The 14,321-nt window shown below is 37.7% G+C and overlaps 1 protein-coding gene across 1 annotated transcript; it reads right to left on the minus strand.

The window, feature by feature from the left end:
• Positions 1 to 1,032: 1,032 nt before the first annotated feature.
• Positions 1,033 to 5,009, minus strand: rtn4rl2b (reticulon 4 receptor-like 2b). Its single transcript, XM_058798170.1, has 3 exons — positions 4,750 to 5,009; positions 3,304 to 3,530; positions 1,033 to 3,209 (listed from the first exon to the last, which is right to left on the minus strand). The coding sequence occupies exons 1-3, from the start codon at positions 4,805 to 4,807 to the stop codon at positions 2,121 to 2,123; spliced, it is 1,374 nt and encodes a 457-aa protein (XP_058654153.1). The 5' UTR covers positions 4,808 to 5,009; the 3' UTR covers positions 1,033 to 2,120.
• Between the last annotated feature and the right edge of the window lie 9,312 nt (positions 5,010 to 14,321).

Consider the following 14,321-nt stretch of genomic DNA (forward strand, 5'->3'; position numbering starts at 1 on the left):
CAGATGGAACATTTACACTTGTGCTCTAAGACACCCAAGCACATGCACTTGTACTCTCTCAGGCATGACACACGACTGATGATGCACGTCACAGCCACGCCAACACACGTCCATGCAAACAGAACCATCTGGGGAGAGCGTATGAGGAGATGATGAGATTTAGGAAACGAGAGCTGAATGAATGGCGAGCTCATGAATGCCCGAATGCAAGTGATTGACACACAAGACAGCAGAACAATGCCGAACAGACAGCCTAGAACAAAAGGCACTCTGTGGGAGAATAGAGCAAGTGCGTCTTCAGAGGAGAAATTTCCAGTCAAGTCACTTTGAAAGTTTATACGCACACATATGGAAACATATGGTTTATACGCACACATTATACGCAGGAAAGCTCTATTTAAGACCTGTTGTTACACAGCAAACGAGATTAAATAGAGAGTACATCTGTTTATCCCAAGAAATTATTTCCCAAGAAAGTGTCTCCTTGTAATGGTCAGATTGTCATTTGCTATCTACATTATCATACCTTTTCATATATTTATTATTTTAGTATTGTTTTCTCATTTATTTTATTTCTCCTAAGAAATTTTGGGAAAAACATCAGAGATAAAGTTGATTCCTAAACATCAAGTCGTTAAATGTGTTATGAAAGACCTCTGAGCAATACACCTTTCTTCTAAGGGTTTCAGATTACTTGGATTGCTGAAGGGTGTTGTCTAGTGACTTGTCAGGGGAGAAATTCTAAATAATAGATAAATGTTATATAAATGTTAGATTGTGTTTTAACTAATTGAAATAGTCTCTTGCATGCATACTGGCTGCAATGCAACTGAATGCTCTGTTGGGGACTTAAAAACTGTATTTTAACCATTTTAACATTGAGGTGAGATTTAAAAATCTAATTGCCTCTCCATCACCATCTGCTTAGTTAATGCTTAAACACCCACATCCACACACCAACAGATCAAATACTGCAAAACAAGAGATCACTCAATAAAACACTCGATAATAATGAATATTTATTCATGGTGGTTTTATTTAGTTTTTTTTTAGACAAAGACAAAGTTTGTGTTTAACATTTCTTTCTGTCAACTTGCTCAGAGAGAAAGACTATGTGATATCTTACACACAGAGAAAGCACAGATCTCTCACCTTAAGCAGTTTCTGAGTTCTTCAGGTTGAATTAAACATTGACTTCCTGCCCTAACTTCACCTGATACTCAATGTACCTGGCACAACTCAGATTAACTAACACAAACCAAAGTACTTAACACGGTTTTAACAAATGAAATACATTAGTGACGGCCTTTGTTAGTCACTTCTTCCATTAGCTATCTGTTCATTGTATTGTTTACAGTGGCCCCAAAAATATTTGAACATTTAAACCACTCCTGAAAATGTCATTGCATTAGGAAATAAAATATCAAAGCACGTGGCATCTGTTTTTAGTTAATCACTTTAACCATGCACATTTCACTTTGACAATCAGAATATATCCTAATACAATATTTCTATAGTTTAATCATTTTAAATCAAAAATTATTATTTGTTTTTAAAATGTTCTTTAAATTTGTAGCATAATTGCCTAAATACTTTTTGGAGCAACTGTATGTGATAGTGTATCTGGTTTAGCACCCAACAATCAACAAAAAGACACTGACAGTGTCCTGTTGGAAAAATATGTCTAGTTTATGTATTTTCCTATTTACATGATGATGTGATGGTCATTGATAAATGACGTAGTCTTCTTTGTCATCATGAGAGTTTTCCTCTCCATGCAGAGACATTCCCCGCCATCTTTGACATTGACCTCTAGTTTCATTTTCCACATCACTCCCTTTTTTCTCTTTGTTCCTCTACTTGTCCTGTGTTCTCTGATTTTAGAGAGGACGCCACTTGAGGTGGTGTTGCAAAGCCTGCTGGGAGTGCGTGCATGCAGTAGCCCTGTCTCAGTTGTACTGTATGAATTGCACAGTGTATGTTGTGTTTAATTTGTTGTTGAGTGCCAGTCTTGTCACCCTTTCCTACATGGCTGCTTCTATGCATTTATTAGCATAAGCCCGATTGCAGGAGAAAGGTAGTGAAGTATAACAGAAGAAAAAGAGGAGGAGAAGGAAAACTCAGCCGAAGAGAAGGTGAAAAGAGAGAGTAAGTGCTGTGAGCGAGAGGAAGGACAGAAGTGAAGGTGAAGAGGAAGATGGGAGAATGGGAGAGTCGTAACCTGGTGGACACTCAAGTTCGAAACAGGGGACTGAGGCTGCATCCTCATTGCCATAGTTTGCCCAGTACTCTTCAGGCTCTAGCTTGGGTAAAGCAGCTTCCTCCGCAGTGAGATCGTACTTGGATGAGAAGGAGGATGATGAAGATGAGGGATGTTTGACAGAGGTGAATGGAAAGGCCTTCAGGGTCTCGCTGCTCTTGTGAAAGTGGCTCTTGGATGATGAGGCCGGTTTGTTCTTGGAGAACCACCAACGGGTCTTGGTGCTGAAGGTGGTGGTTGTAGTGCCAGCCAGGGATCCTGGGTCAGGCACCGGGCAGAGGGCAAAGTCCAGCTCCCGCAGGAACCTCAGGTCCTGGCCTTTACGAGGGGCTGGTGAAGAGCAGGTTAGGTCTGAGCTGGAGATCCGAGCTTTGCGGAACCACTCCCATAGTGACCTAGCTTCACAGCCACAGGTCCAGGGGTTACCATTGAGCCTGAGAAACTGCACCGACGATGTATCCTTCAACGCCTGGCCTGGAAGCTCCTGGAGAGAGTTGTTGAAGAGATAGAGGATGGTCAATCTGCCCAGGTCACGGAAGGCTCGCCGATGGACTTGTCGGATGCGGTTGTCATGCAGCAACAGGCGATCAAGATTTACCAGGCCGCGGAAGGCATTTTCAGACAGAACACGGATACGATTGCCATGCAGAAACAGGTGGGTGAGGTTGACCAGGTCGGAAAAGAGGCCATCTGCAAGGTGGCTCAGCTGGTTCTCCTGCAGGTAGAGGAACTGCAAGCTGTAGAGCTTGTGGAAGAGGTCAGCAGGCAGCTCGGTCAAGTGGCAGCGGTGCATGTGTAGACTCTGCAAGCGCTCCAGTCCCCTGAACGCACCCCCGTCCAGCCTGCGCAGTGATGGGTTGTCACTCAAATCTAGTTCCTCTAGTACACGAAGATTACTGAATGCACCTGCTTCGATCCATGTGAGGTTGTTGGAATACAGCCATAGGACCTGCGGATTCAGAAAGTAAAGACAAAGGTAAATCTCTGCTTAAATCTTCACACAAAAAAATTCAGCGTGATGTTACTTCTAGATATGCTCTCACCTGTGTTTCGAAGCCAAAGGAGTCGGCTCTGAGCTCAGTGATACGGTTGTTCTGCAAGAAAACCCGCTGGGAGTCGTAGGGTACGCCGGCTGGAACAGCGGTGAAGTTCTGAGACTGACAGCTCACAGTCATGGGCATATGGTAGCATACACACAACCTGGGACATGCCTGACCCGGTGCACAGCGACATGCCAACAACCATATCACCAACCAAAGAGACAAACCACCTGTGGAGAGAGAAAGAGGTAGACTTAACAAGATGTTCGTGTTCACATTTGAAAAGAAGCTGTTCCACATCCTCTTAAAGTTCTGGAGTGATACAGACATGAGGAAACAATTTGTCATTTATCATGCGGGATTAAACGCAATATAACAGCAGCTATTTGAAATATCATTGCTGGGTTAAGTAATATCTACATATATTCAGCATGAAGAAAACAGTTCTAAAAAAGACTCTCTGTGCAGTCAGAGACTCCCTCTGTCCATGTCAATCCAGGACAGAACAGAACAGTGCCTAAGAGTGCGTGAAACAAAAAAGGTCGGATTAACTTCAGGTTTGTGAAACCGAAGCCGATTCAATTACTGCAGCTCATGAATATTTAAGAGGGGACCTCACGGGATCGGTGACTCTATACAATAACATGGCGCTTAAAGACACGCATGGCGTGAATTAATCATGTTGCGTGCATTCATGTTGCCTGCACAAGATTTTCCTATTACCTGACCTGGTCACTCCACATCCCTTCCAGGACAAGATGTACTAATCCGCTGCACAGGACTAATGTGAAAATTGTACTGCGTTACCTTTTTGCATAACTGCATACCCGTTTTTGTTAACAGTAGCTTTGTAAGTTTCTCAACGTTGAGAAATGATTGATTATTCTATATTTATCCTGGTTACATCAAAAGTTGCACATAAAACATTATTTGTCTAGTCGCAATACACTTATTGATTAATCAGAAGTGGCTGTACTGAGGTCAGAACAAACTGGGACTCCAAATGGAAAATTTAAAAATGTAACGCTACAATTTCATGTACAAAAATGTGTATATTATAATTTTTTTATTCATACTTATCATGTATTTTTGTGTTTATATGTTGTATAATTTATAATATATATATATATATATATATATATATATATATATATCAATTAATGTCAATCAAACAAAAGTAGAGATAAGTATTAGCTTTTGTTTGATAGGCTACTTATGTTACATTTGTTTGCATCTTGTAAAATTCAAAATATAACATTAAATATGCAATTAAATGTATTTAAATGTACATCAATACATATCTAACATAACCATATAAGAATAGCTGTTTTAGCACAATATAATCAAAATGCATTTGTATGTAAATAATGTCTATAATTGTGCCTGAAATTAAAATATGCATAATCATTAAACATTAGTAATAGTTACAATAAAAAAGTTGGTACTTACTCTTGAAGGTAAGAGTGTTGGAGACGCGAGCGCTCCGCGCAGTCACACGAGTTTCCATCCCAAAATCCAAACCGAGAGCTAGTTAGCCTAAGCGCAAGCTGCTATCTGCTCTAACGGTCAGCTCTGGTGCTCGAGTCGAGTGCGACTGAGGAGCGACGCGCACCCCGGCAGCGTTTATAGTCCAGCACCGGCTGCCCACGGACGCGGGACGCAGCGGAATCTCTGATACGTAACGCGCGCGAGGGCGAGCTGCACGTAGGTGGGGGGAGGAAACCGGACTGTGTCTGAGTGAGTGTATTGAGGGGGATGACTAAATAACTTTAACGGTTGTTTTACATAGATGACTGTTCTTTTCTCTAGAGTCGTATTAGTAAACAGGCTAGAAAACAACAACCTATGAAATCAGTGTGTAGGCTACACATAAGGTTATTGGACGAAAGACCTGAATAGCCTACAGTTTTGACAAATAAGCTTATAGTTTGTACCTATACAGGTGACAAGTAAGATTATAATATAAATAATTTTGGTTATGACATATAGGATTATTTATATTATATTATAAATTCTAAAATACACTAAATATAGACAAAAAACACATAAGACAAAAATCAGCAATTTGTTATCATAATATGGACACTTAAATAATCCAAATAGAATTTTCTTAGAATTTTATTGATTAACATTGCTTTTATACGATTTTTCACATCATAGTCATTCACATGATAATGGTATTAGGTAATTATGGGTTTCTGACTAAAAACAGTAAAAAAATTTTGTCATACTCTTATAATTACACATTTTTATTTTCTGTTTAATATAGCCTATTGTTTTAGTACATCAGAACATGTACAGTATGATGTGTTTTCTGTTTTTTGAAACCATGATGATGAGAAGCTGGAAGCATCAACTTTTGTGAAAGCTCTTCTCCCACTTGACAGCTGTCATATAAAACTGTAAAGCCACCTAAACCGGAAGCAGCTTCAACTCTTAAAGGAATTTAGAACATATTTTGAACACAATATATTTGTGAATAAAAGTTGTGATTAAAAGTCTGCTTAAACCATCCTTAAATGATTTGCTGTTAAACTGCTTTCCCAGTTGGCTAAGGTGGTGTTTAGCCAGGCGATCAGCTTGTCTCCCAGTTTGACCACCTGAAATGTGTCCCATTTAAAACCAACATCATTCCAGGCTGAGACACCAGCAAACCAGCTTACCCAGTGGGAAATAGATGTGAAAAGGACATCAAAATTGATGTCAAAAAGGAGGTAAATATGCAAAATTTACGCAAAAACTTGACATGACGTTGATTTGATGAAATGTGATTTTACTGAACGTCAAACATATTGGTCTACATATACATTAAATCAATTTCAGTGTTGGATTAACTTCCTATTTTCACCCAATTACTACTTGAAGAATATGCTGTCCAAAATGAATTTAAAATTATATTACAGCATCTTGATCAAGTCTTGGCTAATATTTGACGTCAAATTGATATCAAGTTGCCCACTGGCTGGTTTAAGATGTTTTCTCACATTCCATTTTTAATATACATTCAGTAGTCGTAGATTTTCCTGTACATAGCGTAAGGTGAGGGCCTAAATGTAGCAGAATCACATCAGGTTGAAACGTCATTTTGCTTCCCTGTTAAAAAAAGAAAATGTTATATTCTATTAAGAGACACACTATTCTTCATATCTATCCTAAATTCATACACTAGATGGCAGAGCACATAATATATAGTGTAAGCACATACAGCACAAGTAAACCTCACTCCCCTGGCCTCAAGAGGCATATTAGCGACTGCCTGCTGGTTGATGCTGGTTTGAATCCCATTTGAAGCAGTGCGATTAGGATTAGTCACATGCACAGTACATAAGTTTGGTAAGAATTTTGTGGGCATCAACAATAAAATGACATTATGAGTGTTGCCATAGGAAACAATAATTACTAAGTCTGTGGAAACAACTCTGTCTTTGTTGTTGTGAATGACAGTATTTCCTACAAGACATGAATTAAAAATTTCTAATAAGAAATAAAATATCAATATAAGAAATAAAAATTTCCAGTGGGATAAATGGCACGTGGAATTCTAACCTTGTAAAGCCTGGCGTAAAAAATGTTAGCCAGAAAGATTATAGCAGACTATTTATTTACATACAGTACAACCCAAATTCCGGAAATGTTGGGACGTTTTTTAAATTTGAATAAAATGAAAACTAAAAGACTTTCAAATAACATGAGCCAATATTTTATTCACAATGGAAAATAGAGAACATAACAAATGTTTAAACTGAGAAATTTTACACTTTTATCCACTAAATGAGCTCATTTCAAATTTTATGCCTGCTACAGGTCTCAAAAAAGTTGACACAGGGGCTGAAAAAGCAAGACATTTTGAAAAGATTCAGCAGGGAGAACATCTAGCGACTAATTAAGTTAATTGACATTAGATCTGTAACATGATTAGCTATAAAAGGGATGTCTTCAGAGTCTCTCAGAAGTAAAGATGGGCAGAGGCTCTCCAATCTGTGAAAGAGTGCGTAAAAAGGTTGTGGAATACTTTAAAAACAATGTTCCTCAACACCAAATTGCAAAGGCTTTGCAAATCTCATCATCTACAGTGCATAACATCATCAAACGATTCAGAGAAATTGGAGAAATCTCTGCGTAAGGGACAAAGCCGAAGACCTTTGTTGGATGCCCGTGGTCTTCGGGCCCTCAGACGACACTGCATCACTCGTCAACATGATTCTGTCATTGACATTACTAAATGGGCCCAGGAATACTTCCAGAAACCACTGTCGGTAAACACAATCTGCTGTGCCATCTGCAGATGCCAACTAAAGCTCTATCATGCAAAATGGATACCTGGAAAAGTGTTCTATGGTCAGACGAGCCCTAATTTGACATTCTTGTTGGAAATCATGGATGCCGTGTCCTCCGGGCTAAAGAGGAGGGAGACCTTCTGGCGTGTTATCAGCGTTCAGTTCAAAAGCCAGCATCTCTGATGGTATGGGGGTGCATTAGTGCATACGTTATGGGCAGCTTGCATGTTTTGGAAGGCACTATGAATGCTGAAAGGTATGTTTTAAAGCAACATATGCTCCCCTCCAGACGATGTCTATTTCAGGGAAGGCCTTGTGTATGTCAGCAGGACAATGCAAAACCACATACTGCAGCTATTACAACAGCATGGCTTTGTAGTAGAAGAGTCCGGGTGCTGAATTGGCCTGCCTGCAGTCCAGATCTTTCACCTATAGAGAACATTTGGTGCATCATTAAACGAAAAATATGTCAAAGACGAACTCTTCAGCAGCTGGAAACCTATATCAGACAAGAATGGGACCAAATTCCAACACCAAAACTCCAGAAACTCATAAACTCGATGCCCAGACGTCTTCAAACTGTTTTGAAAAGAAGAGGAGATGCTGCACTGTAGTAAACATGCCCCTGTCCCAACTATTTTGAGTCCTGTAACAGGCATCAAATTTGAAATGAGCTCATTTTGTGCATAAAATTTTAAAATTTCTCCGTTTAAACATTTGTTATGTTCTCTGTGTTCTATTGTGAATAAAATATTGGCTCATGTGATTTGAAATTATTTTAGTTTTCATTTTATTCAAATTTAAAAAACGTCCCAACATTTCCGGAAGTCAGGGTGTAAAATGCATATAAATATCAGTTGTCATTATATCTTCCAAAAATGTCTTATTATGAATACATGTAAAAGATTGCGTACAACAGGTTTTTCGGCAAAGTTTTGATCTTGTTGATAATTTAGAGGCTTTAGAAATTTGAGTATCAAATATGATACTGAAGGCTTTATAGGCTTAACATAATTCTACAAAAATCTTTTAGAATTTTTAAACCCCTATAGCTCCCACTGTGATCTCTTTTAAACATCAAGCAATAAAATATTAGAATCCAATAGCCTACCATAGGATTCTAAATATAAAATCACATCCAAGAGGATTCTAGCAATCAAATTTGATCCTATAACCTGAAATTTCTTCAGAATATTTTTACTCAATGGCAATGCAGAGTTTTTAGTTTCGAGAGCCACATTTTTAGAAGACAAAAAGCTGATACGTGTGTAAATGGTTGAGTAAAAGAAGTGTTAGAAATTCATGTATGCATTTGTGTGCAAATGTCATGTGTGTGGGCTGCACTGAGTCAGAGTTCTGTTCCCTGACCGTGACTGAGGTCAGTGCGCTCCAACTTCAGCATGATGCAGTCCATCTGTACACACACACCTGTGTACCCATGTCATGACACATGCAAACACACAAGTTTGTTTTTGTATTTTTGTGGGGACTTTCTTTTTGACTGCTTTTTTATGTTGAGCTAATGCTGTTATCTATCTCTTAATTGTAACCCCATGTTGAACCTGTATGCACACAAGCGCACACGCACAGTCTGCTCTGCCAGAATGCAATCATGTGCATGTGCAGATATGCACGCTTTACAGTTCTTGTACTCCTCCTACTCTTTCTCTCAGTGGACTTTATGAAATATCACATGACAAACACTGAATATCGTATACACACAAGAACACACACTTTCATCTGTACCCACAAGCTCACTCATCACTGAGAATCAAAGGTTAGGGCAGGGGACCATGGGGGACGGGACACACAGCCTGCAGAACCATACACACAGTAGTAGGTCACTCCTCGTCATAAGTGCCCTTTGTTCTTAGTGTGCTTTGCAGAAACAACGCAGCCGAGCCTGAGGCTATGTACTGTGCACAATAATCTTAGCCCACCAGCTAACTCATCACTGCACATTCTCAGCGCTACAGGGGGCCGTGGGGGAAGACACACACACACAAGACATACATACATGAGGCAAGATCAGACAGATGACCACACTCCCCCTCAACACTTGGGGCAGTGACACACGCTTTAAAGAGCAACAGAAGGGTTTGGGGAGAGTGTGTACATGCTTGTGTGTGCATGTCAGTTCATATGTGTGTCCTTTGACAGTTGCCAACCTGTACTGAACAGCTCAACTCTGAATATTTCGTCCTAATGCCATGAACATGTTTTTCAGCTTTGTACTGTACATGTGTGCCTTCTTACAGAGGTTGACAACCAGAAAATCTTAATATAAATCTCCTAATGTACAACATGAATTTGTGTCACAGATTTAGCTCTTAAAAGTGAAGTGTGTAATTTCTATGCCAACAGCAAAAACGTGTTTCTGTACAGGTTGTCTGCAATAAAGTACTGCAGAAATAATTTCTTTGTAGGGCAAAAGTTAGCACCACTCTGGTTCAATCAACAAAAATAATTATAGGTTTTTCCAATTTGCTAGTGGATAATAGTAAAGATAATATTCACAAACGAGCAAAACTTTTATGAATTTTGAAGCCTAAATACAGTCATCAGAAGTGAGAATCTTTGGTTAGGCTATTAGTATACTGAGGCATTAGGACCCACACAGACTGCAGGGTGAGCACCTCCTGTTGGTCTAACACCTCTTCCAACAGCAACCTAGTTTTCCCAGGAGGTCTCCCATCCAGGTACTGACCAGGCTCAGCCCTGCTTAGCTTCTCGTGGGCAATTGGTCTTGGGCTGCAGGGTGATATGGCTGTTCACTTATTAAGTGAACTATATTAGCGGAGTAATGTAGAGTATAGGGGATGATTATACGGATATAGCCAGTAAGCGTTTTAGCTTACTCTTAGCTGGCTCTTATTAATCCCAATAGTATGGTTTTAGACTCTATACTAACACCTATCACCCTGGATGCAAGGTTTATTTACAACCAAACTGTTAACACTGCATTCTTTTTTGACTGTTTTTCATCTCATACTATGGGCTGTCAAATTTAACACTGATTTGATATGATTCATTTTGGGGAAAAATTAAAACTTAAAATGATTAACATTGCATGTTGATGATGAACATGATGCAGGATGACGACTATAGCAATATATTTATTTATTTATTTATTTATAATATAAGTTTTTTATATTATATTTGCAGCATTTTGTTTTATTTTTTGTTTAACCTCTGTACAGCACTTTGGTTGCAACTTCTGTTGTTTTGAAATGTGCTTTATAATTTAATAAACCAAACTAAACTAAACATATATCACAATCTAATTTAGCAATATCACAACAGCAAGAGTGGTGTTTTTCTCAAATATCTGCATAACTGCAAATGTGATATTGATTTCATACAGTAAACAAAAAGTTAACATTATGTTAAGACAGTATTTTAGACAGTGTTGTCAACATTGCCTGTTTTGTTCTATATGGCCAATGAAAATGAAAAAAAAAAGAAAAAAGTTCCAAACAAAGCCTCTAGTGTGTCTTTGAGCAACACACTATGGTGTTTCGTTACTTAAATGAATCCACATTTTTGAACGAATTTTGTGAGCCAGTAATTCGGTGACCCATTCATTAAGACAGTCACTTGCTTCATTTCTGAATGAATCAGCCGTTCGAACGAATCGGTTGAATGAATGACTGAATGACCCACTCATCCACTTGCAGTTTTAGTATTTCAGTATTCAATATTTCAATTCTCAGCCAAAATTTATGTGCAGCTAATTAGATTAAAAAATGTAATCACTTGACAGCCCTAATATGAAAAATGTAATTTATAAATAATAGAAAAAGTTTTTTTTTTTACTTATTAAAATAGTCCACACACACAAAAAAAAAATAAATAAATAATAAAAAAAAAAATACAAAACAGTATTGAACGGAAATGTGTCCATCCCCCCTACAAAATGCTCTCCCACCTGTTTAGTACTGTAAACTCTATTTACCTCTATACTTAGCTATCTGACCTGTTTTTGTCTTAATAATGACTTAGCTTTACTCCTACGATTTATACACTTCCTGTAATAGAGAGCAGAACCTTATCATCGCTCTGTCATTTTTGTCTCAGTGACTAATATTTACCTCCATTGCTTTTTTACTGCCTCCCTCATCTGTCTATCTGCTGTCTATTCATTCATACATCTCTATTTTTATACAAAGGCTGTCCCTGTCATATCTCAAGCCATTATGACGCAGATTTAATGATGCAGAGAGATGAAGAGAATGTGCATGAGAGAGAGAACGCAGTTAATGGTACAAGCTGTTGGCAGAGAACAAATAATCAAACTGCTTTTATCTACAAAATGGTTAAAATCAACAGTTTTTTTTTTTTTTTTTTTTTTTATCCCTGGTTTATCTCCCATTCATTCATTCATTCATTCATTCATCTCCCAAATATTTGTAAATCGTCATCCTTCAGATTTTGAAAGCAAAAGACATCAAATTCTTCCAAGGAAGCAAGGAAAAAGGAAGAAGCCAAAATTTAGTGGGATGGCTGAGCTACAGAATGGAGTAAAGATGAGCTACGGAAGTAACACAATGCCTGTAATTAAAGGCCTAGATACTGATCAAGTAAGTCTTAAAGCACAGCAACGGCAGAGATACACCAAGAACAGAAGACTCTAAATGAGTAATTCCCTCTTTTTCAAAGATGTCTACTCACAGCTGTGACACCTTAAGAGAACACCTGCAGATCTGAGACAAATCCACTGATTGCTCTCAATAGAGACAGATGTCCAAGGGCAGAAGATTTGAACAATATCAGGCCCTGATATGATTCATACTTACTGGTAAGAAAACTACAGCACTAAATTGTTGTTGTCTGGTGGTACAGACGATTAAACTCCTACCAGCAGATTGTCGTATAAATTTGCAACAGGAGGTTGGACAATGGAAAAACTAGCAATAACCTGCCTGCCCACAACATGGAAACTTATGTCAGGCATTGTGATAGAAGAAATGTGCAAGGCTCAGATGGGAATTGGGAAAAACATAAAGGCTAAAAATCATTATCTACTGAGTATTAACCCAAGACCCCAGAAGCAGATACCATCAGATACCAGATATCATCAGAACATAATGCAAGGTCAACAAAAAAGTTTGGCTGCAGGTAGTGGTAGGTAATACCAGGGGCCAGAAATAGCATGGCAAAAGGACAACAACACATGAATTAATTATGGCAGCACAAACATGAGATCCATAGATGAGTTTATAACAAGTGCAAGGAGAACTACAGTATACCCTGAATAGTTGTTTTACATAAAAGCATCTTCTGAATCTATTAACACAAATCTAAGACCTGTTGGGAGTCTGGAGAGTATATAAAGTCTAAAGACTAAGTGAGCAAATAATGATAAGGAGTTCACAGCACATTTCAGCATTAGTACATGATGATGGACCAAATGTACCTAAAAGTACATAGATCATATCTATGTTGGTAAGATGTTTTAACATTTTTAACAAGATTGTTTTCTTTCCCTCCCCCCATGGTGTATATGCAGCATATTATCAGTTAAAACTCCTAAAAGCAAATTTCTTTTGCAGTCCCTTCTTTCAGTCATATGTGACCCTGGACCACAAAACCTGTCTTAAGTCGCACGGGTCTAGTTGCAGCAATAGCCTACAATACATTGTATTGGTCAAAATCATAAATTTTTCTTTTATGCAAAAAAAATAAATAAAATAAAATAAAATAAAAAAGATATTAAGTAAAGATCATGTTCCATGAAGGTATTTTGCAAATTTCCCACGTAAATATATAAAAACTAAATTTTTGATTCGTAATATGCATTGCTAAGGACTTCATTTGGACATATTTAAAGGCGGTTTTCTCAATATTTAGATTTTTTTGTACCTTCAGATTCCAGATTTTCAAATAGTTGTATCTCAGCCAAATATTGTCCTATCTTTCAGATAATGTATAAATCTCAATTTAAAAAAAAATCGACCTTTATGACTGGTTTGTGGTCCAGGGTCACATAAGCACTAATTATAACCAATGTTTTTATTGTGCTTCCTTAAATCCCGGCATTTCCATTTATAGTAATTATAGAGCCTTCCCATCTCTCTGTCACATTCATCTCACTGACTAAGTTTCACAATCAGTCATTTTACACTGCCGCCCTCATCTATCTATTTCTGCAAGTCTTTTTTGTTCATTAGTATTTTTAGTGGCGATGTCAGACCATGTCATATCCCAAACAGTTTATAACACTGAAAGGATGTTCAGAGAGAGAGAGAGAGAGAGAGAGAGAGAGAGAGAGAGATAAAGAGGAAAACAGAGCAAAAAAGGATGGAAATAATTTGAAGAGAGAGTAAATAGCTCACTCGCTTCAGTTAGAGTTTAGATTAATTGTTTGACCCGCTCACCCCAATAGCATTTGTATCATAATTTAAAATGATGTTGATGTCATGTAGTGCATATATATATATATATATATATATATATATATATATATATATATATATATATATATATATATATTTGTCAGACTTGAATAGGCTAATGTTAGAGAAACAAGTTCCAATATATATATATTTGCAGAAACAGATAACTCTGTTATCTAAACATCATGTTTTTTATTGTTTTTTTTTTATTGTGTTAGTTAGCTGTTTTTTAGCTATATTTTAACCTAGTCAAAAAAAACAACAACTGCAGTTTCATTGAGATTAATTGGAATGCACAATGAAAAAACATGATTTTTGAGAACTGTTAAAAATGGAGTTATTTGTTTTT

Source organism: Onychostoma macrolepis, chromosome 14 (assembly GCF_012432095.1).
Source record: "Onychostoma macrolepis isolate SWU-2019 chromosome 14, ASM1243209v1, whole genome shotgun sequence".
Classification (NCBI taxonomy): Eukaryota; Metazoa; Chordata; class Actinopteri; order Cypriniformes; family Cyprinidae; genus Onychostoma; species Onychostoma macrolepis.